At 41.8% G+C, this 25,069-nt stretch overlaps 2 protein-coding genes across 2 annotated transcripts in view; both read right to left on the bottom strand.

Moving 5' to 3' along the window:
• Positions 1 to 15,547, bottom strand: part of LOC135225416 (transport and Golgi organization protein 1-like) — a 51,270-nt gene extending 35,723 nt beyond the window's left edge. Inside the window, 4 exon segments of the mRNA XM_064264751.1 lie at positions 8,941 to 9,042; positions 9,507 to 9,584; positions 15,278 to 15,412; positions 15,521 to 15,547. Coding sequence (XP_064120821.1) covers positions 8,941 to 9,042; positions 9,507 to 9,584; positions 15,278 to 15,412; positions 15,521 to 15,547 — 342 coding nt within the window.
• LOC135225268 (uncharacterized) overlaps positions 1 to 25,069 on the bottom strand; it is a 155,793-nt gene that overhangs the window by 118,410 nt on the left and 12,314 nt on the right. Inside the window, exon 6 of the mRNA XM_064264597.1 lies at positions 16,075 to 16,095. Coding sequence (XP_064120667.1) covers positions 16,075 to 16,095 — 21 coding nt within the window. The remainder of the gene's footprint in view (positions 1 to 16,074; positions 16,096 to 25,069) is intronic.

Genomic DNA, 25,069 nt, shown 5'->3' with positions numbered 1-25,069 from the left:
CTCTTCAGAGCGCCATTTTCTATCTCTTCTCACAAATTCCCTTATAACATTGCTTAACTTGCATTATTTTTTTCATGATAAAACTACTTCTCTAGTATAATTTTTATTTTAGAACTTTATTTTACTCATATATAATTATGTATAATAAGAAATTCCCCATTGACCAAATTTAACTTTTACGCAAAGGATAATAGTGAAATGTTGTTCTTTTCAGTCAAATTTTTTTTATATTAATACATTAGAAACAAATGCAATAATAAAAATCATATATAATAGCGTACTTACACACACACATACATAATACCACAACATAATGTCCTGCTCACTAAGGGAAATAAAAAGCGCAGCAACTCCCAAAACCTACGTCAGCAAGCGGTTGCCTTGTGTAAATTACAGTAACACTCACGAATGTTTTTTCTTTTCTTTTGAGTATCTGGACGATGTCGTTTAAAAATAAAATTGTAATGAACATAACAAGCAGTTTGAGTTACCATGATAGTAATGGTGTACTTTGTATTGGGTATGTGTAAAGATCTAGATCGAGAGAGAGAGAGAGAGAGAGAGAGAATAACCTTTTATGAAATATTCTATGAAATCTCTATATTCATTACGTATTTCCATGATAAGAATTTTCTATATTTTTTGCATATTCTTACGATAGGTGGTGGTGGTGGTTGTGGTTTTGGTGTAGCACGTATTATACAAATGTTTACAATAAAATAAAAACAAAAACAAAAATAAAATAAAAACTGATTGTATTTATTGACTGAATCAAATCAACCCCTACCCCTAGGTCTTAAGTTTATGTAAAGTTATTCAAATTAGCTGCTAGGTTTATTTATAAACACCTCAATAATTAGAACAAAGTTTTTTTTACATAATTGCAATAATTGCTTATTCATATTGATTTAAATATAAACTTTTTTTTATATGTTACAACTATTATATATGTTTGCAAAGGACTAGGAGACTGCATCACTTTTACTTACTTTGTTCCTTCACATATGATAGGTTTTTATTATTGAACTAATAAGTATAAAGATAGAATATTCTCTCTAAATATGACATATCCTTTTACCCTACTTTACAATAATAGCAATGGTAATAATAGCCAATATATGAATACATAAAAAAAAATACTTACGAAGCAAATAAACTATTTGTAAACTGTAAATGCTGCTATAGCAACTAGCAAGACCATTCATTTTTCGAGAAGAGGATATGAAAATATGGAGTAATTTGCATTATCATTTACAGTCTCTGATATGCAGTATATAAGTTGTAATGGTTACTTGTTAAAAATAGGCTAAAACATCACAACCTAACCAAGAGTGTAGTAAGCAAAAATACGTTATCCTTTACTGGGCCCAAAAACAAGCCCGGTATACCCAATGACCTCACCACCCATGACTGACTACTGACTGACCAGCTACCCGTGGTACTACCTGAGCATCATCTATTCATTGGGTAAAATGCCAGGTCGCGCAATAAAAGTAACTTTGATGGTTTATAAGAAATAACAAAGGAAAGGAGGGATAAAATATTTTGTTGACACATGTATGAAGTAATTACAAAGGCGTTGGTAGAGTTATGAATTAGATTCTGAAGAGTTGCATTTTTGTCAAGATAGCCGCAACCTGGACAGTTGAAAAATTACATTGACGCATATTTCGGGTTAAATGTGCATTTATTCATTTCATTAGTCATATTTATTACTCATTGTTTTCTGTATGTAAAACAGTTTATTCCCTATAAAATACCAAATTTGTAACTAATTTGTATTTTTCATAACTAACAAACCTGAGGTCTTAACATTAGGATTTACTAGCGCCAAGCTGGAAACCGGTAGAATTAAAATTACACTTGTGAGATCCAGGACTAATGGCATCTATAACAGGTCACGGGGCATGTATACCCAGAATGCCCACGGCTACCTGTGACCCATCAGTTATATTTCTAACCCAGTTTAGACTGCTAGAGGGGTGGTTCGAGGTGGGCCTTTAACTGTTAAGACCTCAGGTTTGTTAGTTATGAAAAATACAAATTAGTTACAAATTTGGTATTTGTTCATACACGAAACAAACCTTCGGTCTTAACATTAGGATAGACTTACTATTGGAGGGAGGTAAGTCTCTACAACTGACTGGGAGTTTGCCACCTTATCCATTTCCGAATATATAGGGAAATTCTAAGAGAATGGACAATGAACCTAGGACCAAAGATAGTAAGCGGATCTATTGGTTTCCTCCCACTGGGTGTAGATACCATTCTACTGTTTACTCTTGTCCCTTGCGACTGGATCCTCCTTCACCCCTCTTTTTCCTTATTATCCAGAGGGGTGTGTTGCTACTGAAAAGTATATCAGCAGCTAAGATAGCTTCACAGTATGGCTGACCATCTCACCTGCATCTAGTCCGTTTCCCGCACATGACGGTACTCTCCTTCATATTGCCCGTAGTTAAAGGAGTAGGAAGAAAGTAGTAAAGAAAAAACGACCAGTCATCCCATTCATTCTACTTTCATACCTTCATCTTAGACTAGACGCAAACTGACCCGCCAGGGGCACTGGATGAACTATATCACTTGTTGGGCCGCCACCACTGGACCCAAGGAAAAGGTGTCCAAGGATCTATGGGCAACATCTTTCAAATAAAATGAGGTGAAGTTGTTGGCGCTTCCACACCGCCAGCTTTCAGAATTTTTATCCACAGACATGTTCTTCTTAAATGCCAGGGAAGCACTCACACCCCTGATGTCATGAGCTCTAGCTCCCACCTGGCTATCTGACCCTCTGTCTTCTGCAGTATAAGCATCTCTGATCGTCTCCCTTAGCAAAATGATATTGTATTCTTGGACACTTCCTTCTTGTTCCGTCCTGTACTTACGAACAACCTCTGGCACCCCGGCCTGAGGTGCCTTGTTCTCTTTAAGTACTCCCTTAGTGCCCTGACGGGGCACAGAGCATTTCAGCTTTGTCGTTGTCTACAAAGTCTGCCAAGGAAGGTATGGTAAAGGAGTCGAATCTGGCCGTCTACTATTGTTGGATTTTGGGTCTTTGCCACGAATTCTGGGACAACTCACACACCATTGATCTCCAACCTCTCGAGTGCTTTATGAGATATGAGAGGCCATGTAGCTCCCCCACCCTTTTGGTTGAAGCCAGGGCCAATAAGAAGACTGTCTTCAGGGTCAGGCTCCTATCCGTGGACTGCCTTAGTGTTCGTAAGGGGGTTTTGTCAGACTACTCAGTACCTTGGTCAGATCCCAATCTGGGGGCTTTTAGCTCCTTTGGTGGGCATGACTGTTCAAAGCTCCTCATCAGCATGGCCAACTCCCATGAAGACGAGTATGTCCACTCCTTTCATTCGTAAGACTGGGGCTAGAGCAGCCCTGTACCCCTTCACTGCAGATACAGACATATGTTTTCCTGTTCTGAGATATATCAGAAAGTCTGCTAACTGCTGAATAGTGGTACCGAGTGGAGACACGTTCCCTCTACGACACCAATCACAGTATGCTGACCCACTTTCCTTGGTATACTGTCGCAGATGATTTTCTGATTATTACCTGCCATCTTGAGTTGCTGCTTTCCTTTTGCGAAAAACCTCGCTCTAGGAGGAGATACTTGACACGTCTCCACCCGTGAAGCGATAGGACTTCACCGACTGGTGGTACCTCTCCACGTGAGGCTGACACAGAAGGTTGCTCCATGGAGGTAACTCTCTTGGCACATCTACTAGGAGTTCCAGTAGGTCTGGAAACCACTCTGCTTTCGGCCATAACGGGGCTACCAGGGTCATCTTGAGGTTCTGAGACCGCATTACCCTGTTCAGAACCTGACGGATTAGACAAAATGGAGGAAATGCGTACACGTCCAGATTGTCCCAGGGGTGTTGTAGCGCATCTTCTGCTACTGCCTCTGCGTCCGGGACTACTGAACAATACACTTCCAACTTTTTGTTGTACTGGTTGCGAATAGGTCTATGATCGGTCCTTCCCACAACATGAGCATCCTGTCCACTACCTGTTGGTGTAGGGACCACTCCGTTCCCAGAATCTGATCCCTGCGGCTCAACTTGTCGGCCACTATGTTTCCCGGTTTTTCCCGGAATATACCTGGCCTTGATGTCTACCAGGTTCTCTATAGCCCACTGGTGAAGTTGAACTGTCATCACATGTAACTGCCGAGAAACTAGGCCTCCTTGCTTGTTTATATAAGCTACTACTGTGGTGTTGTCTGACATCAATACCACTGAGTGTCCCTTTACTCTCTCCCTGAATTCTTGTAGAGCCAGGAAAAGCTGCTTTCAACTCCAGCACGTTTATATGGAGTTCTCTGTCCTTGCAACTCCATTTTGCTGACACCATCAACTCCTCCATATGGGCTCCCAGCCTTCTAGTGGACGCATCCGAGAAACAGCAAGAGGTCTGGGAGGATTGTTGAAGGGGGACACCCACTGTCAAAAAAAAAAAAAAAAAAGATTGTCGTCGTCCACCCACCACAGCAAGTCTTTCCTCACTTCTGCCGACAAAAGGGAATTGCTCGTACGGGTGATCTACTGTTGGTGACCAAAACTCCTTCATCCTCCATTGTAGGGACCGAAGGTGTAGCCTTCCTTGTGGTACTAGCTTCTCCAGGGAGGTTAGGATTCCCAGCACCACCTGCCACTGTCTTGCTGGCTGTGTCTGCTTTCCCAGAAAGGCATTCACCACTTGTTTGCATTTCTCTACTCTTTGGTCTGTCGGGAATACTTTTGGCTTGTGTTGTGTCTATCACCATTCCCAGATATTCCAAACGTTGACTTGGATCCAGCTGCGACTTCTGCTGATTCACCACAATACCTAGGCTGTGACAAAGCTGCAGAGGGCCGCCCTGTCCCTGAGTAATTTCTCCCTGGACTTTGCTATCACCAGCCAATCGTCCAGATATCTTATTAGCCTGATCCCTGAGCATGCCGCGCCCACGCCGACACGAGGGTGAACACTCTTGTAAAAACTTGAGAGAACGTTGTCAATCTGAAGCACAGGACCTTGAATTCGAAAGCTTTGGTTTCCCTGCAAGACTGAAGCGGAGAAATTTCCTTGAAGACTGATGGGGGGGGACTGGTATCTGAAAGTATGCGTCCTTTAGATCGACTGTCAGCATAAAGTCTCCGATTCTGACTGCTTGTAGAACCGTTTTCGGAGTTTCCATCTTGAAACTGGTTTTCCTTATAAACAGATTCAGCGTTGACAGGTCTATTACTGTCCTCCACTCCCCGTTGGCTTTGGGTACCGAGAAAATCCTGCTGTAGAAGCCTTTTGTCGGACTGCATACTTGTTGCACAGCTCTTTTTCCCTCATCTTCTTCACTTCGTCCTGCAGAATAGTGGCCTTGTGAGATTGTGGGCATAAGTGACGTGGGGTAATGGTTGATCTGTCAGGGGCGGGGTTACCTCGAACGGAATCAAATACCCGATCCTGAGAACATCCACCACCCACTGCTCTGCCCCTAGTTCCTGCCACACCTTCCAGTGATTTGCCAGGCAACCCCCCACTAGTGTGGCCGAGTGATGGGAGGCGCCCATCCTATCTTCTTGAGCCTCTCTCCCCCTTCCCCTATTGCCCCTTCCTCTGTTTTGTTTCTATTGTGAAAGGGCCGATGAGTTATCCTCTTTGGGGAAGAGGGTCTTGTGACTCTATTAGGGATGCTATGTCTCACGTGGTTTCTTTCGAGACATCTGCTGTTGTCTTCCCTCCAAAGGAATAGTTTGACTGTTAGAGGTTTTCCTAACTGCCTGTTGCACCAACGTATCGTTAGTGTCCATCCTTCTTCTATCTATCGCCTCTTCCAGTATGACCTCTGGCAACAGTAGTTGCGATTCCAAGATATCCCCATTCCTCATTGCTAACAGGGAAATCCAAATCCACATTGCGGCTTAGTCTAGCCAATGCTGCATCTCTCCTCATTAGCAGGATATTTGCCCAAACATTGGCACTTACGTTTGTCAGGTACGCGATCGCCTTGGACCCTGACTGTAGTAATCTAATGAACAATGGTTCATCCACTACTTTCCTTGTTGTCTTCCGAGGATGCAATTTTCGCCACTGCTGTTGACCAAAGGTCTAACCAGATGCAGCCTGAAAGACAGAAGAAGCTGTTGCTTCTAACGTAGCAGCCTCTTGGTACGTCATCAAAGGGCACTCCATTTTAACCTGATCCAAGGTTAATCCAGGCCTTAACCTTACCAACATTAGGGTTCATTTGTCTAGACAGCAAAGGGACCTTCGGTGTTGTATAATATTTCCTTTGCTTTATCATTGGAGGGGGAATAAATTAAATGATCTATTAGATCTTAAGGAATTATCCCTCCCTGCAATCTTTGCGTTTACATGTTGCAAGACCGATTCCGCATGACACGAACAAGGCAATTCATACGACACCTTGGTATCCCTCTTTAGTCCAAACGCCATGTCAATTCCAGGAGGAAGCATACTGGCCGGTGTTTCTGTCTTCTCCGAAGGCTATTGAATTGACGAATCAAATCAATAACCTCTGCATACGAGGCCAGAAACTCTTGGTTTTCTCCTTCCTCCGGCTCTAGTGTACCACTCTCCGTCACGAGGGATGTTGTCTCGCCTCTATCTTCTGACAGACGGCCCGGAATTCCACGGCCGCCTGCCCCTACGGCCGCTGTCTCTTTGATCTTTGCTGGCCGCTGTTGGCGGTCGATCCCAGATAGTCAGCAGGGGAACGAGAACGTGTCTCTTTTTCGCTGCTCACAGATCCAGAGTGAGAAACTCGTCTAGACCTCCAAGGCGAAGGCTCCCTTAAGACAGAGGTAAGTTCGTCTTTATTAGCATTGGCATCGTTTTCTGAGCGTCGGCGAGCCCGGCCTCGGCCTTCTATCCAGACGGACACTGCCTTCCACGAACGTATCCGCCGAGGTTGCCAACTCTCTATTTTTCGTACTTTTAATAGGAGCCTTATCGTCCTTCGTACGTTATTTTGAACGGCCTTACGGGCGGAAACTGGGACCTGCATTCCATCCTCTTGCTGCACCTTTTTCGCCGCCAAACGTCGATTTTACAGAGGTATCGCAGTTTTTTGCGATCCGGAACTGGCAACTCCGCCTCGGCCGCTAGCTCGCCGGCCGTCACCTCTCTCGCTTGTTCGGACTCTTGCGAACCGGCTTTGTCTGGCAACCTTGTGTTTAATAGCCACCGATTTTCCGACCTTCTTGCTGACTTGGAAATGACAGTCTTCGTCCGAAGAAGAGGAAGAATTGATTCTTCTCCTCTTGGCCCAAGGATCCGCTAGGAACTCCGAATCCTCCTCCAACGCTTGACTGGCGCTCGCCGTGACGTTATCGGACTTAGCGATGACGCCGAACTAGAGGAAGAAGACGAAGAAGGCGAATCACACTTTTTCTTTTTGTCTCTCTTATTCATTCTCTCCTCTATATCCTGTAACTTCTGCATTACAGTTTGCATGACGGATCAGAAGGCGTATTAGCGTCTGGGTGCAGCGAAAAAGGCCGAGAATCGGTCTGTGACGTCATCACGCCTGCCATCTCAGAGTGTGACGTATGTTGTGACGTCATCCCTCTCGTAGGGAGAGACCGAGAGGTTTCTGCTGGTAACCGCACGTTTGCTGCCAAATTACCTCCCACGTTCTGCATCGCTGTAAATACTGAGTGGGATGGAGAAGCAGCGGCATTAATTCCCCATAAATTGCAAGCCCGGGGGATGAGGAACATTCAGCGCTGGTGCCGGACCCTGCTGGAACGTGACGTCATATAATGCGCAAGCAGACCATCCAAGGTTGGTACGCCTGGTAGGCCTAGCGCTGACCACGTACCATCTAACCTATGCGCTTGCGTAGCAGGAGCCTGGAACAAAGATGGCGGATCTCCCCTCTACTTGCTGGGAACAAAGGAGAGTGCAAATTATTCATAAAATTACCCAAGGCCCCTCCTGACGTTTTCCGATACAGAACCGCTAGGAGGAAAACCGAAGGGGTATGAGACAATTCAAAAGCAGGTGGAGAAACATATGGAGCAGCCTGGTTTATTACCGATACAAAAGAAGCCGGTAAGGTTTGGTCATCCAAAGATGGCGTCACCCCTTTCTTTTGTATTGGCTTTTCCCATAGAACTTCTTCCACTGTCCACCGACCAACCGCGACAAACAGAACACGGATTAGTAACCGTTACATACGTTTTTCCCTGCACCTACTTACACGTTGGATGAGGATCCGTCGACACCAGAGGTTAGGTTGGAACCTAGAACAAGGGAAGCCACTGACTCCTGGGCATTTCCTTTGTCTCCTCTTCGAACCGGTAGACGATCCCGATGTTGAGGCAAAATTCTCCATCATACCACGTATACACTCTTACCACACACTGATCACACTTGGAGAAAGAAAGGAATGAAAAAATGAAATGGATAAAGAACGGGCAAACTGAAAAACCGGCTTTAAATGAGATAGACAGTAACACGTCTTATCTTAAAGGCGGTAGGAAAATAACTGATGGGTCACAGGTAGCCGTGGGCATTCTGGGTATACATGCCCCGTGACCTGGTATAGATGCCATTAGTCCCTGGATCTCACAAGTGTAATTTTAATTCTACCGGTTTCCAGCTTGGCGCTAGTAAATCCTAATGTTAAGACCGAAGGTTTGTTTCGTGTATGAACAAGTTCACTTTGAATTGATATTTTCAATGTTGTACCCCAAAATAAGCCATTTCTAACAATCCAACAACCAATCAGCCCTAGTGATGTCCAACTATGAGATTTCCATTGCATTTTACACTTCAAGATACAACTGCAGTACAGAAAGAAAATAATGTGTACTATAATAGCAATAACTATGAAAATTCTACAATACATTTGTGCAGGGGTCATTTCTATCCACACTAAGTATTTATTTTTAAAGTTCTCTTAAAAAAAACACTGACTGGCATTAGCACATCGTCATTTGCTAATAATTCTCTCTTCACCAAGTAGAAGCTGCTGCTGCTCTGTTGCATTGCAAGCTCAGTCACCTGTGCCAGGCTCTCCTAGAGTATTGAATGCAATGAAGAGATCAAGCTGTTACCATGATTCCCTGACACACTTACTACAACTGAGATTAATTAATAATGCATAACCAAAAAATCAAGCCACAAAGTATTTTAAACCCATAAGCATCATGCACTGCAACCGACTGATTCAAGACTGAACAGTTTACTTTAGAACAATCTTTCCTTCAACACCCACAGACAGTTCTATTCTACTGTTTCTCTTATAGCAAGAGCTTAAACAAGTCCTTTTTGGGAAGCAAAACCAACATATTAAAACACCATGTAAAACCTAACCAACACACTTCTGCATATTGATACAAAATTGTCTGATAATTGTTAGTTACAGATAAAATGTGATTGAAGATGACAAATTGCAACATTCAGTTCATAAAATATTTTCTTTCCAAATTGAAAGGATACAAAAAAACTGTTTAAAACATCAAAATATACCTATGACTTACCTTTACCATTTCCAGTTGTGAGCTAATTTCATTAACATCTCCACTAGACGTGGTTACTCGTGAAGCCACACTTTCTAACTGCAAATTGTAATAAGCAACTCAAATAACACAAAATATAAACAAGCATTAAAAGAAAACAATTTATGCCTTACTGATACATTACAAGATGTGGTCATCCCTTCAGAAACATGCATTGGTGACAGTGCAAGAGAATATAAATAGAAAATGAAAATTGACAAACCAGGACTGAATGACATTCACATTTCTATGTTACATATCTGCAAAAACCCTGCTATTTTCTCATCATTTTCATATTAATAACCTTTTATATTAACCAGTTTATAGAAAAAGTTATGTCAAAAACTAATGAGACTGAATAATAATAATGAGCAATAAGATGAGTAAACACTTGAGACAAAAATTATGATGAAACTTGTCATATTTCCCAAGTAGAGAGATTAATGCTGATAAAACTGATTTTTAGGTGCTACTTACAGCATTCTAAAAAAATAAAAAAAATATTTACCAAGATATTTCAAGAATATTAAAATTCTAGCAATACAGAAACTACTGAAACAATGTCATTCTAAAAATACTTCAGTAAACAAAATCTCAATATGACTTAATTACTACAAGTGCTAAATTTAAAGAATTCCTTTTATTTACTCCAAAAAAAATTTTTGGGGTATGATAAAACAAATCACCTCTTATAAATCATGATAATATTCCCAACATAAAAGTAACAAAATATTCATCATACCAATGAACATAAATACAGAAAGAACTTTAACTCTGTATAGATTGTATAAGAATGGCATGCAACATTACAGCCTACACAATTTTTGCAAAACAAAAAAAACTAAATTAAAAAACTGCTTTATGCTAAATATATAACAGTACATTTAACATTGAATGAACAAAAATGATCCATACTATATTAATTTTCAATGCAGAAAGATAAAAACATCACATTTTCCTGTAAAAAGGATTTTATTCATACACCCATTTAACCCTTAAACCCCGAAGCGGTATTTTAAAAATCGTCTCCCGTATGCTGGCGGCGTTTGCGAGTGAGCACCAAAAAGGAAAAAATGTTTTTTTCAAAAAATGACAGCACGCTTAGTTTTCAAGATTAAGAGTTCATTTTTGGCTCCTTTTTTGTCACTGCCTGAAGTTTAGTATGCAACCATCAGAGATGAAAAAAAAAATCATCATCATATATAAATATTGGGATATATGACAGCGCAAAAAAAAAATTTCATACATAATTGTATGAGTTAATTTTTTTTGTTGTATTGTACACTAAATTGCGACCATTTTGGTATATAACACATTGTAAAACGATCAAGGCAACACAGAGAAAATATTATCACAAAATGATGCACGAATTCGTAACGCGCGGACGTAAAAAAAGCTGTTTTCAAAAGTTCACCATAAATCAAAATATAGTGCTAGTGACTTCCCGTTTGTTGCAAAATGAATGTAATTGATTGAATATTACTAGACTGTAAGTGTTGTAGCTTACAATTGCAGTTTTCGACCATTTTGGTCCAGTTAAAGTTGACCGAAGGACGAATTTTTTCTATTTATCATTATTTATATGAAAATATTTCAAAACTGATAAAAAGCTACAACCATGGGTTGTTTTTTGTTGGATTCTACATAAAATTGCGCACATTTTCATATATAAAACTTTATGTAACGGCTAATTTAAAATGGTGCAAACATTACGACACTTGGATTAAAAAATTTATGATTTTTTCAGAAGAGTTACCGCACGGACATAAGGAAAAAGTTTATTTCATAAATTCACCATAAATCGAAATATTGTGCTAGAGACTTCCAATCTGTTGCAAAATAAAGGTAAATAATTGAATATTACTAGAATGTAATAGTTTTAGCTTACTATTGCGTTTTTCGAACATTTCGGTCGAGTCAAAGTTGAACTGAAGGTGATATTTTTTTGGCACTATCGTTATTTATATAAAAATATTTCAAAACTGAAAAAAGCTACAACCATGGATTGTTTTTTAGTTGTATTCTACATGAATTGCACACATTTTCATATATAAAACTTTATGCAACGGCTAATTTAAAATGGTGCAAACATTACGACAATCAGACGAAAAAATTTCTGATTTTTTTCGGAAGAATTACCGCGCGGACGTAAGGATAAAGTTTTTTTCATAAATTCACCATAAATCGAAATATTGCGCTAGAGACGTCCAATTTGTTGCAAAATGAAGGTAAATGATTGAATATTACTAGAATATAAGAGTTTTAGCTTACAATTGCATTTTTCAACCATTTCAGAAGAGTCAAAGTTGACCGAAGGTTGAAATTTTGGCACTTGTTGTTATTTACATAAAAATATTTTAAAACTGATAAAAGCTACAACCATGAGTTGTTTTTAGTTGTATTCTACATGAAATTGTACACATTTTCATATATAATACTCCATGTAATGGCTAATTTAAAATGGCGCAAAAATTATGTCAAAGTGATGAAATAATTTCTGAGATGTGTGTCTGATGTTTTTTAGTGCGAGAAGAAAGAAATTCGCGCTTGCGCGCCTGGGTAACGATTGTAAACAAAACAACGCCTTGATCCGTGAGCTCCCAGCATCCCCCAAGGCGTGTTGATTCAAAAGTTTTCGCTTGGTAGGCCTATAAGTATTTTTCCGCAAATTTTTAAAAAACTTTTTTATACCAACGTACCATACGTCCAATCGGCACCCAACAGACAATTTATATAGACGTTTAATACGTCCAATCGGCGTTAAAGGGTTAACATGCACTACATGCATAATACTGTGGTCCACTATACCTTATAGGTTACCGGCCTTTTGTCTGTCAGACAGATAAAGGTAGTTCCATTTCATACGCAGCCTCTGGAGCCTCAAGTATTTTCCCTGTGGCTGTATTAAAGCAGAAGATCCATGAGGCTTAAGGACGGCACTAATTACATGAACATGGGGTTCATATGAAAAATCCTTAGCAACAAAAAATTAATTTACCACATCTCAATCATATATGACTAGACTGGCATCTATAGGTGGGAGGCCATGAAGCTAGGGTTCCCAGTTTTTTTTTTTTTTTTTTTTTTTTTTTTTTTTGAGATTGTAAATGTAAAGCAAGGCACTTTATCATTTAAACTTAAGTGCCCTTCAGTATCAGGAATGTACTACTGTAGTCAATATCTTAGAAGACTGTATCTCTCAACACTTTACTGGAGGGAACATGACCTATTGTGGCTCCTCATATGAATATGATCAAGAAAGTTGATGACTGTCCCTTGAAACAATTTTGCTTCATTTATTTCAAATAAATGAAAGCATAAAGAAACCGGCTTTAATTAAAAGTCAGATCTAAGGATTTCCTTCTGCCTTTGCCCAGTGGAATTATACCATATGGAGTTGTCACCTCATAAATAATTGGGCCTCTTCCTGGCATGATAAGGGAATCTGTTCTTTGATGATGATGGAATACAAGCAAGGAATGGTAAAGTGTGATGTGAAAGTCTTAAGCAGCCATTTGGATCGTCATGTGAGGTCGGGAGCAAACAATCCCTGACCATCCTGGTGGCTAAGATTACCCACATGGTGCTAGAGTTTTGAGTTTTACCTAAACAGCTCTAAGAGGACAGCAAGATAGATAATAGTAACACTGATCAAACTAATGTCTTTGTAACATTACACTCTCCGCTTTGCCTTATACCTCTGGGCATGAAGACGAATGCTGTTCAGGTCATTTTAGAATATCAACAAAGGTGGCTGCTTGAAAAATGTCTTCCAAGGCAGGATGACGGAGAAAACTGGTTTGCTACCTACAGCAATGGGCTAAGATATCATTCTTGCTGTAATTAGGGGACACTAAAATACTCATCCTACAGTCCTGGAAGTTTGGAGTTTCCCCAATGTCTGCTTGCAGGAGCCAAGACAGAAATAATTTAGTTTCACCTTGAGCAAAATCCAAGCTGCTAAGTTCCATGCGACTGAGCAAACTCAGACAGTTGTACTGAGGCATGCCATGCAACAGCCTATTAAGGATTGGCTCTACATATGTAGAGTCGTGCAGATAACAGTACAGAGACCAACTCCACCATCTTATAATGACTTGGCAAATATGCTGCTCCCTTATATGCTTTAGCCCCTGCTAAGAGATTGCCTCCATGTTGACAAATAGCCCAGAACAAGTGGTGCCCAAAAACAAGTTATTGGCAAGCACACTTTTATATCTTCCTAAAAGGCAAATGAATGTTATCTGAAAACTTTTGAAGATCCTCAGACATGAAAATAATGCTATTGTTCCTAGTTCTATAATGTAAAAACTTCACCGTCTGATGTTACCGACAGCATTCCTTCTGTATACAATTGGGTATATCAAGAAAATTCAAAGCTCCAAGGAAACAAGGAAGTTAGCAAGGCTTCTACTGCTGGAGATTGCAGTTCTGGCATCTTGAAGGAGCTTATAACATCCCCTAACCCTGAGGTTATGGCCTAGACAATCTTTTGGCATTCAGGAATTCACCTGTTTACTACTCCTACAGGGCATATCAAGAGAGAATCATAGTTCAAAGTAGTGGCACAGAGGCACAGAGGCACAGAGTTATATATTCTGAAGACAGACAAAGCCCCATTTGAGACTGTAACTGCTTGGCTTACTGTAATTCACAAACTATTAGAAGAAACATGCCAACCTCTGTGCAACAAGGAAAATTCTGCTTCTGTGACAATGACCAGACTCAAAATGTTATATTTATAAATGTTATAACATTTGTTTTCTCAAACAAGGAGCACAAGGTGTGGGGAAAACTCAACAGAATACCACATGGCTCTTCAACTCCTAAATTAACATATGTATGTTTACTGGGGGATAAGATGAAACAATAACTTTTTTTTTTTATCACGAGGGATGAAGGAGACTTGAAGCTGAAAAAATTGTAAATGGGAAAGCAACTAGATGCAAGCTCTGGAAAGTGATCTTGAAGAAAATACATGGATAACAACAGAAGACCAGTTCAATGCAATAAAGGAATACCAAAAATAAAATTACTAATACTACTCGGGATCCAGAGGGCAAGTGTGTGGTGGACAACCTTCTTCTGTCCTGAGACAGACGACTTGTGATCCTGGAAACATTATGGATCATGATAAAAGGCATATATACAGTTAACTGGTATGTGATAAAACACCACTTGCAGATAAAAAAAAATAGTAGCAGTTTCACCAAAAAGACATCATTTACAATTTGTCCACAATTAGGGTATTCAATGCCCCAACTCTTAAAAATTTGTTTCACAAACAAAAAAGTGCCAAGAACTTACGAATGTGCTATGGTTTTTATGTTTATGGCAGTTAACTGCCTCATTATTTGCATCTACAGCATTGTACACAGCTCAGCAAAATTCCCCAAAATATTTGCAAAATTCATATTCCTAAGAACCTTGTATTATTTGTAGGTTAAAAACTTTTTCACAAATTTACATACAAGAAAAGTGATGTAGTTATCTGCTGGTTATTCAAGGATCCATATGCATGTGCAATCTACTGTTACTATTCTTTTGTCTCAAAAATAAATTTGATGTGTCTGGGGTTTCAAAGATCATGAACAAGAGTCAATTTAAATTTAGTTTTAAAAAATTAGATGTTTATTTACGAAGACATGTCCATTCAAACACAGATATATACAATTAATGAAGACAACATAATCCTTCTTTCATTATAAAAATTTTAACTGAAACATGCAAAAAAAAAAATTGCAATGCCTCACCTCTGCACGAGCTTTTGTTAATTCTGCATGAAGAGACTCATTTTCATCAGCTTTCACTCTGTTTTCATGGTCGATACGATTCAGTGCTTCTAGAAGTGGGCCTTCCCGAGAGATTTTCTGCCATAAGAACACTTGCTATTAGGAAAGTGACCAATTTATCCATTTTCTTATGTTGACATAGAACTGCAAACCTTTCTTAAGAATATTAGTTTTAATAACCAGAATACATAAAATCATCCTTACATATTCCAAAACCTCCCAAGAATACATTATCATATAGGGCATGGATCAGGTAATAGAGAGGCAACTCTGTACTTCTGATGTTGAGTTACACTATCTACAACTGTACTTCCAAGGGCAGGTCATACTTTCCATAACTGTACTTCCAAGGTCAATTATTACTAAATATGTAACTAGAACTCCCAAAGTCAATTCATATCATCTACAATTGTACTTCCAAGGTCAAGTCATACTTTCCTACAACTAGCCCCAGCACATAAGATTTTATGACAAATAATACAATGTACATGATAAAATAAACATTTTACCAATAAATTTGATTTCACTAATTGATACCTCTATTAAGAAGCCATAAACAATCCTGATCCCTACAATCTTACAATTGCCAAGGTACATAATAAATTTTTCACTTTTATTAAAAAAAATTGCAAATTTTCAACAATCCTACTTTCTTCTATAAATACAACTCACTAATTATTCAAATACCAAAAGATAACCAATGTAAATACTAAAAGATAACCAATGTACAGTCTTTACAAGAATTTAGTTATACATACACAAAGTAATGTATGCCATGCCTAGAAATGAAAAACAATAGTATCAAACAAAATGACAGAGGAAGCAGATAAATTCTTTGAACTTCTTCAATCCCTCTTATTATGACCCATACAGTTATACCTTGGTACCAAGAATGGTCTCAATATATACAATTAATTTTACGGACATTATGTTCAAGCAAAACACTGTTCTGTTTTCATCCATTTTGCTCAGTTTTCAGACATTGACAAACAGTTAAAACATACAGGACTGGGCACATCACAAACGCACAGTTCCCAGCAAGAACAAGGGATAGTGCCCTGTTTACCAGTAGCTCTCATTCAGTGCAAACATGTCTCGTGTTTGTGTCTGTTACTTTTGGTGCTTCTAGTGAGCATAAGTTACCATGGGAACCTAAAAAGGTTATATATAAAAATACCAAATTTGTAACTAATTTGTATTTTTCATAACTAACAAACCTGAGGTCTTAACATTAGGATTTACTAGCGCCAAGCTGGAAAACCGGTAGAATTAAAATTACCACTTGTGAGATCCAGGGACTAATGGCACTCTATACCAGGTCACGGGCATGTATACCCAGAATGCCCACGGCTACCTGTGACCCATCAGTTATATTTCTAACCCAGTTTAGACTGCTAGAGGGGTGGTTCGAGGTGGGCCTTTAAACTGTTAAGACCTCAGGTTTGTTAGTTATGAAAAAATACAAATTAGTTACAAATTGGTATTTTGTTCATACACGAAACAAACCTTCGGTCTTAACATTAGGATAGACTTACTATTGGAGGGAGGTAAGTCTCTACAACTGACTGGAAGTTTGCCACCTTATCCATTTCCGAATATATAGGGAAATTCTAGAGAATGGACAATGAACCTAGGACCAAAGATATAAGCGGATCTATTGGTTTCCTCCCACTGGGTGTAGATACCATTCTACTGTTTACTCTTGTCCCTTGCGACTGGATCCACCTTCACCCACTCTTTCCTTATTATCCAGAGGGGTGTGTTGCTACTGAAAAGTATATCATCAGCTAAGATAGCTTCACAGTATGGCTGACCATCTCACCTGCATCTAGTCCGTTCCAGCACATGACGGTACTCTCCTTCATATTGCCCGTAGTTAAAGGAGTAGGAAGAAAGTAGTAAAGAAAAAAGACCAGTCATCCCATTCATTCTACTTTCATACCTTCATCTTAGACTAGACGCAAACTGACCGCCAGGGGCACTGGATGAACTATATCACTTGTTGGGCCGCCACCACTGGACCCAAGGAAAAGGTGTCCAAGGATCTATGGGCAACATCTTTCAAATAAAATGAGGTGAAAGTTGTTTGGCGCTTCCACACGCCAGCTTTCAGAATTTTATCCACAGACATGTTCTTCTTAAATGCTAGGGAAGCACTCACACCCCTGATGTCATGAGCTCTAGCTCCCACCTGGCTATCTGACCCTCTGTCTTCTGCAGTATAAGCATTTCTGATTGTCTCCCTTAGCCAAAATGATATTGTATTCTTGGACACTTCCTTCTTGTTCCGTCCTGTACTTACGAACAACCTCTGGCACCCCGGCCTGAGGTGCCTTGTTCTCTTTAAGTACTCCCTTAGTGCCCTGACGGGGCACAGGAGCATTTCAGCTTTGTCGTTTTCTACAAAGTCTGCCAAGGAAGGTATGGTAAAGGAGTCAAATCTGCCGTCTACTATTGTTGGATTTTTGGGTCTTTGCCACGAATTCTGGGACAAACTCACACACCATTGATCTCCAACCTCTCGAGTGCTTTATGAGATATGAGAGGCCATGTAGCTCCCCCACCCGTTTTGGTTGAAGCCAGGGCCAATAAGAAGACTGTCTTCAGGGTCAGGCTCCTATCCGTGGACTGCCTTAGTGGTTCGTAAGGGGGTTTTGTCAGACTACTCAGTACCTTGGTCAGATCCCAATCTGGGGTTTTTAGCTCCTTTGGTGGGCATGACTGTTCAAAGCTCCTCATCAGCATGGCCAACTCCCATGAAGACGATATGTCCACTCCTTTCATTCGTAAGACTGAGGCTAGAGCAGCCCTGTACCCCTTCACTGCAGATACAGACATATGTTTTTCTGTTCTGAGATATATCAGAAAGTCTGCTAACTGCTGAATAGTGGTAGCCGAGTGGAGACACGTTCCCCTACGACACCAATCACAGTATGCTGACCACTTGCCCTTGGTATACTGTCGCAGATGATTTTCTGATATTACCTGCCATCTGAGTTGCTGCTTTCTGCGAAAACCCTCGCTCTCGGAGGAGATACTTGACAGTCTCCACCCGTGAAGCGATAGGGACTTCACCGACTGGTGGTACCTCTCCACGTGAGGCTGACACAGAAGGTTGCTCCATGGAGGTAACTCTCTTGGCACATCTACTAGGAGTTCCAGTAGGTCTGGAAACCACTCTGCTTTCGGCCATAACGGGGCTCACCAGGGTCATCTTGAGGTTTCTGAGACCGCATTACCCTGTTCAGAACCTGACGGATTAGACAAAATGGAGGAAATGCGTACACGTCCAGATTGTCCCAGGGGTGTTGTAGCGCATCTTCTGCTGCTGCCTCTGCGTCCGGGACTACTGAACAATACACTTCCAACTTTTTTGTTTGTACCTGGTTGCGAATAGGTCTATGATCGGTCCTTCCCACAACATGAGCATTCCTGTCCACTACCTGTTGGTGTAGGGACCACTCCGTTCCCAGAATCTGATCCCTGCGGCTCAACTTGTCGGCCACTATGTTTCTTTTTTCCCGGAATATACCTGGCCTTGATGTCTACCAGGTTCTCTATAGCCCACTGGTGAAGTTGAACTGTCATCACATGTAACTGCCGAGAACTAGGCCTCCTTGCTTGTTTATATAAGCTACTACTGTGGTGTTGTCTGACATCAATACCACCGAGTGTCCCTTTACTCTCTCCCTGAATTCTTGTAGAGCCAGGAAAGCTGCTTTCAACTCCAGCACGTTTAATGGAGTTCTCTGTCCTTGCAACTCCATTTTGCTGACACCATCAACTCCTCCATATGGGCTCCCCAGCCTTCTAGTGACGCATCCGAGAACAGCAAGAGGTCTGGGGAGGATTGTTGAAGGGGGACACCCACTGTCAGATTGTCGTCGTCCACCACCCACCACAAGCAAGTCTTTCCTCACTTCTGCCGACAAGGGAATTTGCTCGTACGGGTGATCTACTGTTGGTGACCAAAACTCCTTCATCCTCCATTGTAGGGACCGAAGGTGTAGCCTTCCTTGTGGTACTAGCTTCTCCAGGGAGGTTAGGATTCCCAGCACCACCTGCCACTGTCTTGCTGGCTGGTGTCTGCTTTCCCAGAAAGGCATTCACCACTTGTTTGCATTTCTGTACTCTTCGGTCTGTCGGCAATACTTTGGGCTTTGTGTTGTGTCTATCACCATTCCCAGATATTCCAAACGTTGACTTGGATCCAGCTGCGACTTCTGCTGATTCACCACAATACCTAGGCTGTGACAAAGCTGCAGGAGGGCCGCCCTGTCCCTGAGTAATTTCTCCCTGGACTTTGCTATCACCAGCCAATCGTCCAGATATCTTATCAGCCTGATCCCCTGAGCGTGCGCCCATGCCGACACGAGGGTGAACACTCTTGTAAAAACTTGAGGAGACGTTGTCAATCCGAAGCACAGGACCTTGAACTCGAAAGCTTTCCCTGCAAGACTGAAGCGGAGAAATTTCCTTGAAGACTGATGGATCTGGTATCTGAAAGTATGCGTCCTTTAGATCGACTGTCAGCATAAGTCTCCGATTCTGACTTCTTGTAGAACCGTTTTCGGAGTTTCCATCTTGAAACTGGTTTTCCTTATAAACAGATTCAGCGTTGACAGGTCTATTACTGTCCTCCACTCCCCGTTGGCTTTGGGTACCAAGGAAAATCCTGCTGTAGAAGCCTTTTGTCGGACTGCATACTTGTTGCACAGCTCCTTTTTCCATCATCTTCTTCACTCCGTCCTGCAGAATAGTGGCTTTTCTGAGATTTGTGGGCATAAGTGACGTGGGGTAATGGTTGATCTGTCAGGGCGGGGTTACCTCGAACGGAATCAAATACCCGATCCTGAGAACATCCACCACCCACTGCTCTGCCACTAGTTCCTGCCACACCTTCCAGTGATTTGCCAGGCACCCCCACTGGTGTGGCCGAGTGATGGGAGGCGCCCATCCTATCTTCTTGAGCGCTATCCCCTCCCCTTCCCCTATTGCCCCTTCCTACGTGTTCTATTGTGAGAAAGGGCCGATGAGTTATCCTCTTTGGGAAGAGGGTCTTGTGACTCTATTAGGGATGCTATGTCTCACTGGTTTCTTTCGCGACATCTGCTGTTGTCTTCCCTCCAAAGGAATAGTTTGACTGTTAGAGGTTTTCCTAACTGCCTGTTGCACCAACCTATCGTTAGTGTCCATCCTTCTTCTATCTATCGCTTCTTCCAGTATGACCTCTGGCAACAGTAGTTGCGATTCCAAGATATCCCCATTCCTCATTGCTAACAGGGAATCCAAATCCACATTGCGGCTTAGTCTAGCCAATGCTGCATCTCTCCTCATTAGCAGGATATTTGCCCAAACATTGGCACTTACGTTTGTCAGGTACGCAATCGCCTTGGACCCTGACTGTAGTAATCTAATGAACAATGGTTCATCTACTACTTTCCTTGTTGCTTCCGAGGATGCAATTTTCGCCACTGCTGTTGACCAAAGGTCTAACCAGGACGCAGCCTGAAAGACAGAAGAAGCTGTTGCTTCTAACGTGGCAGCCTCTGGTACGTCATCGAAGGGCACTCCATTTTAACCTGATCCAAGGTTAATCCAGGCCTTAACCTTACAACATTAGGGTTCATTTGTCTAGACAGCAAAGGGACCTTCGGTGTCGTATAATATTTCCTTTGCTTTATCATTGGAGGAGAATAAATTTAAATGATCTATTAGATCTTAAGGAATTATCCCTCCCTGCAATCTTTGCGTTTACGTGTTGCAAGACCGATTCCGCATGACTCGAACAAGGCAATTCATACGACACCTTGGTATCCCCTCGTCTTTAGTCCCAAACGCCATGTCAATTCCAGGAGGAAGCATACTGGCCGGTGTTCTGTCTTCTCCGAAAGGCTATTGAATTGACGAATCAAATCAATAACCTCTGCATACGAGGCCAGAAACTCTTGGTTTTCTCCTTCCTCCGGCTAGTGTACCACTCTCCGTCACGAGAGATGTTGTCTCGCCTCTATCTTCTGACAGACGGCCCGGAATTCCACGGCCGCCTGCCCCCTACGGCCGCGGCCTCTTTGATCTTTGCTGGCCGCTGTTGGCTCGATCCCAGATAGTCAGCAGGGGAACGAGAACGTCTCACTCTTTCTCTGCTCACGGATCTAGAGCGAGAATCTCGTCTAGATCTCCAAGATGAAGGCTCCCTTAAGACAGAGGTAAGTTCGTCTTTATTAGCATTGGCATCGTTTTCGAGCGTCGGCGAGCCCGGCCTCGGCCTTCTATCCAGACGGACACTGCCTTCCACGAACGTATCCGCCGAGGTTGCCAACTCTCTATTTTTTTTTTTTTTTTTGTACTTTTAATAGGAGCCTTATCGTCCTTCGTACGTATTTTGAACGGCCTTACGGGCGAAACTGGGATCTGCATTCCATCCTCTGCTGCACCTTTCGCCGCCAACGTCGATTTTACCAGAGGTATCGCAGTTTTTTGCGATCCGAACTGGCAACTCCGCCTCGGCCGCTAGCTCGCGGCCAGTCACCTCTCTCCTTGCTTGTTCGGACTCTTGCGAACGGCTTTCGTCTGGCAACCTTGTGCTTAATAGCCACTGATTTTCCGACCTTCTTGCTGACTTGGAAATGACAGTCTTCGTCCGAAGGAGAGGAAGAATTGATTCTTCTCCTCTGGCCCGAGGATTCCGCTAGGAACTCCCGAATCCTCCTCCAACGCCTTGACTGGCGCTCGCCGTGACGTTATCGGACTTAGCGATGACGCCGAACTAGAGGAAGAAGACGAAGAAGGCGAATCACACTTTTTCTTTTTGTCTCTCTTATTCATTCTCTCCTCTATATCCTGTAACTTCTGCATTACAGTTTGCATTGACGGATCAGAAGGCGTATTAGCGTCTGGGTGCAGCGAAAAAGGCCGAGAATCGGTCTGTGACGTCATCACGCCTGCCATCTCAGAGTGTGACGTATGTTGTGACGTCATCGCTCTCGTAGGGAGAGACTGAGAGGTTTCTGCTGGTAACCGCACGTTTGCTGCCAAATTACCTCCCACGTTCTGCATCGCTGTAAATACTGAGTGGGATGGAGAAGCAGCGGCATTAATTCCCATAAATTGCAAGCCCGGGGGATGAGGAACATTCAGCGCTGCCGGACCCTGCTGGAACCGTGACGTCATATAATGCGCAAGCAGACCATCCAAGGTTGGTACGCCTGGTAGGCCTAGCGCTGACCACGTACCATCTAACCTATGCGCTTGCGTAGCAGGAGCCTGGAACAAAGATGGCGGATCTCCCCCTCTACTTGCTGGGAACAAAGGAGAGTGCAAAATTATTCATAAAATTACCCAAGGCCCCTCCTGACGTTTCCGATACAGAACCGCTAGGAGAAACCGAAGGGGTATGAGACAATTCAAAAGCAGGTGGAGAAACATATGGAAGCAGCCTGGTTTATTACCGATACAAAAGAAGCCGGTAAGGTTTGGTCATCCAAAGATGGCGTCACCTTTTGTATTTTTGTTGGCTTTTCCCATAGAACTTCTTCCACTGTTCCACCGACCAACCGCGACAAACAGAACACGGATTAGTAACCGTACATACGTTTTCCTGCACCTACTACACGTTGGATGAGGATCCGTCGACACCGAGGTTAGGAACCTAGAACAAGGGAAGCCACTGACTCCTGGGCATTTCCTTTGTCTCCTCTTCGAACCGGTAGACGATCCCGATGTTGAGGCAAAATTCCCCATCATACCACGTATACACTCTTACCACACACTGATCACACTTGGAGAAAGAAAAGGAATGAAAAATAAAAAATGAAATGGATAAAGAACGGGCAAACTGAAAAACCGGCTTTAAATGAGATAGACAGTAACACGTCATATCTTAAAGGCGGTAGGAAAATAACTGATGGGTCACAGGTAGCCGTGGGCATTCTGGGTATACATGCCCGTGACCTGGTATAGATGCCATTAGTCCCTGGATCTCACAAGTGTAATTTTAATTCTACCGGTTTCCAGCTTGGCGCTAGTAAATCCTAATGTTAAGACCGAAGGTTTGTTTCGTGTATGAACAAGTGTATTTTTGGTCATAGATAGAAGAGCATAAAAAATACTGGTAGATGGAAAAATAACATTTCAAAAGATAGTCACCGCAAGATATGCCAGAGGCTCTGTCACTGATCTGGATTAAAGAGTTTCATAACCAAAAACTCGCTTCTTCAGTGGTAAAAGGTAAAGAGGCTGTCAAAACAGCTGATGTTGCTAAGGAATTGACATCTGTTACAAAATAGAGGTCTTAGACAAATGAAGAAGTTGAGTAATTGTTGCTGATTCGGATAAATAAAACACAGGCAGCTGCTGATAAGTGTTTCTGTGGCCATTTTATGTAAAAAGGCAAGACAACTGCATGTTTGAAAACCAATCATGGAATGAATGCTGATACAGGCAACGCTGAAGGGTTCAGAGAAAGGCATAACCAGGCTGCTAGTTCCCAAAAAAATGTTGAAAAAATATGAGAGAGATCATAGGCTGTAGAGGCTGAAAGTTTTGCTCACCAGCAAGTATTCATTTGTGATTAGACAAGCTTGTTCTGGAAAATAATAAGGCCAAGGAGGACCTATATCACTAAAGAGGAAGTACACTGACCAGGGCCAACAACCAAGCGAAATAGAGCTCACTCTTTTGGCTCTATTAGCCGCACAATGTCAAGTGGGGGATTTCAGAATAAAGTCTATGCTTGTCTACCACTCAGAGAACCTAAGGGTAAAAAAAAAAAGGGGGAGGGTAGTGAAAAATAAAAATAAAATACAACTGATGTGGAGGCTATACGTAAAGCCTGGGTAATCAAGCAAATTTTTTTTTACTGAACAGGTATATGAAGTGGTTGGTCCAGCTCATCCTCCCAGTTTGAAGGCAGAGTTGCTGGAGATGTTTAACTTCATGACTTCATGCCCCTTAACTCCTGCTATTCACCCCATGGACCAACAGGTCACTTCTACTTTCAAGAAACTCCTCCACACTGAAAAACCTGAGGGAATGTTCCTTATAGGACAATGAACTCTGTCTGGAGGACAATGAACTCTTGTCTGGAGGATATTGTGGGAAGATGCTAAAACACAAAGGGACTTGGAAGGCTTTGAGCCTGTTGTGGAAGATATTGCGCCTCTGGGCAAGTCCATGGGTCTGGAGGTGACTATTAATGATGTGGGGTTAGCGGAGGAGCACAAAGCAGAGCTCACAACAGAAGAACTACAGAACCTTCTGAGGGAGCAGCAACAGACAACAGGTGAAGCATCATCTTCAGAGGAGGGAAGAGAGGTTGTCCCTAATTAATAATAAATATAAGAAAAGTGTGCAAATGAAGAAAAGTGCATATTTTTCTTTGAAAAAATATCACCTTGACAAAACTAGAAAACCTTGTTATAACCTGATGAACATTCTACTACTCACTTCAGGACCATTTTAAAATGCAGAAAAAAATTACAAATTTTTAATCAATTTGTATCTTTCATAGCTAACAAACCTCAGTCTTAACAAAAGGATAATCTTGTGCCAGATGAAAACAGAATTTTATGGGGATTGTGTCTACAGATAAAAACAGAAAATGACAGAAAAGATACATGACTCCACAAGCACAGTTTCCTGCCATTTTTATGGAAGGGAACTCCCCTTCCTAACAAAAACACCTCTTGCTCCCTCTTCAACTTCCTCACCACCATGTGTAATAAAGTTAAAGGTGTGCTGCATTTATTTCAA

This window comes from Macrobrachium nipponense, chromosome 13, assembly GCF_015104395.2.
Source record: "Macrobrachium nipponense isolate FS-2020 chromosome 13, ASM1510439v2, whole genome shotgun sequence".
Classification (NCBI taxonomy): Eukaryota; Metazoa; Arthropoda; class Malacostraca; order Decapoda; family Palaemonidae; genus Macrobrachium; species Macrobrachium nipponense.
The sequence above is the reverse complement of the archived record's forward strand: the minus strand, read 5'-3'. Positions and strand labels throughout refer to the sequence as shown.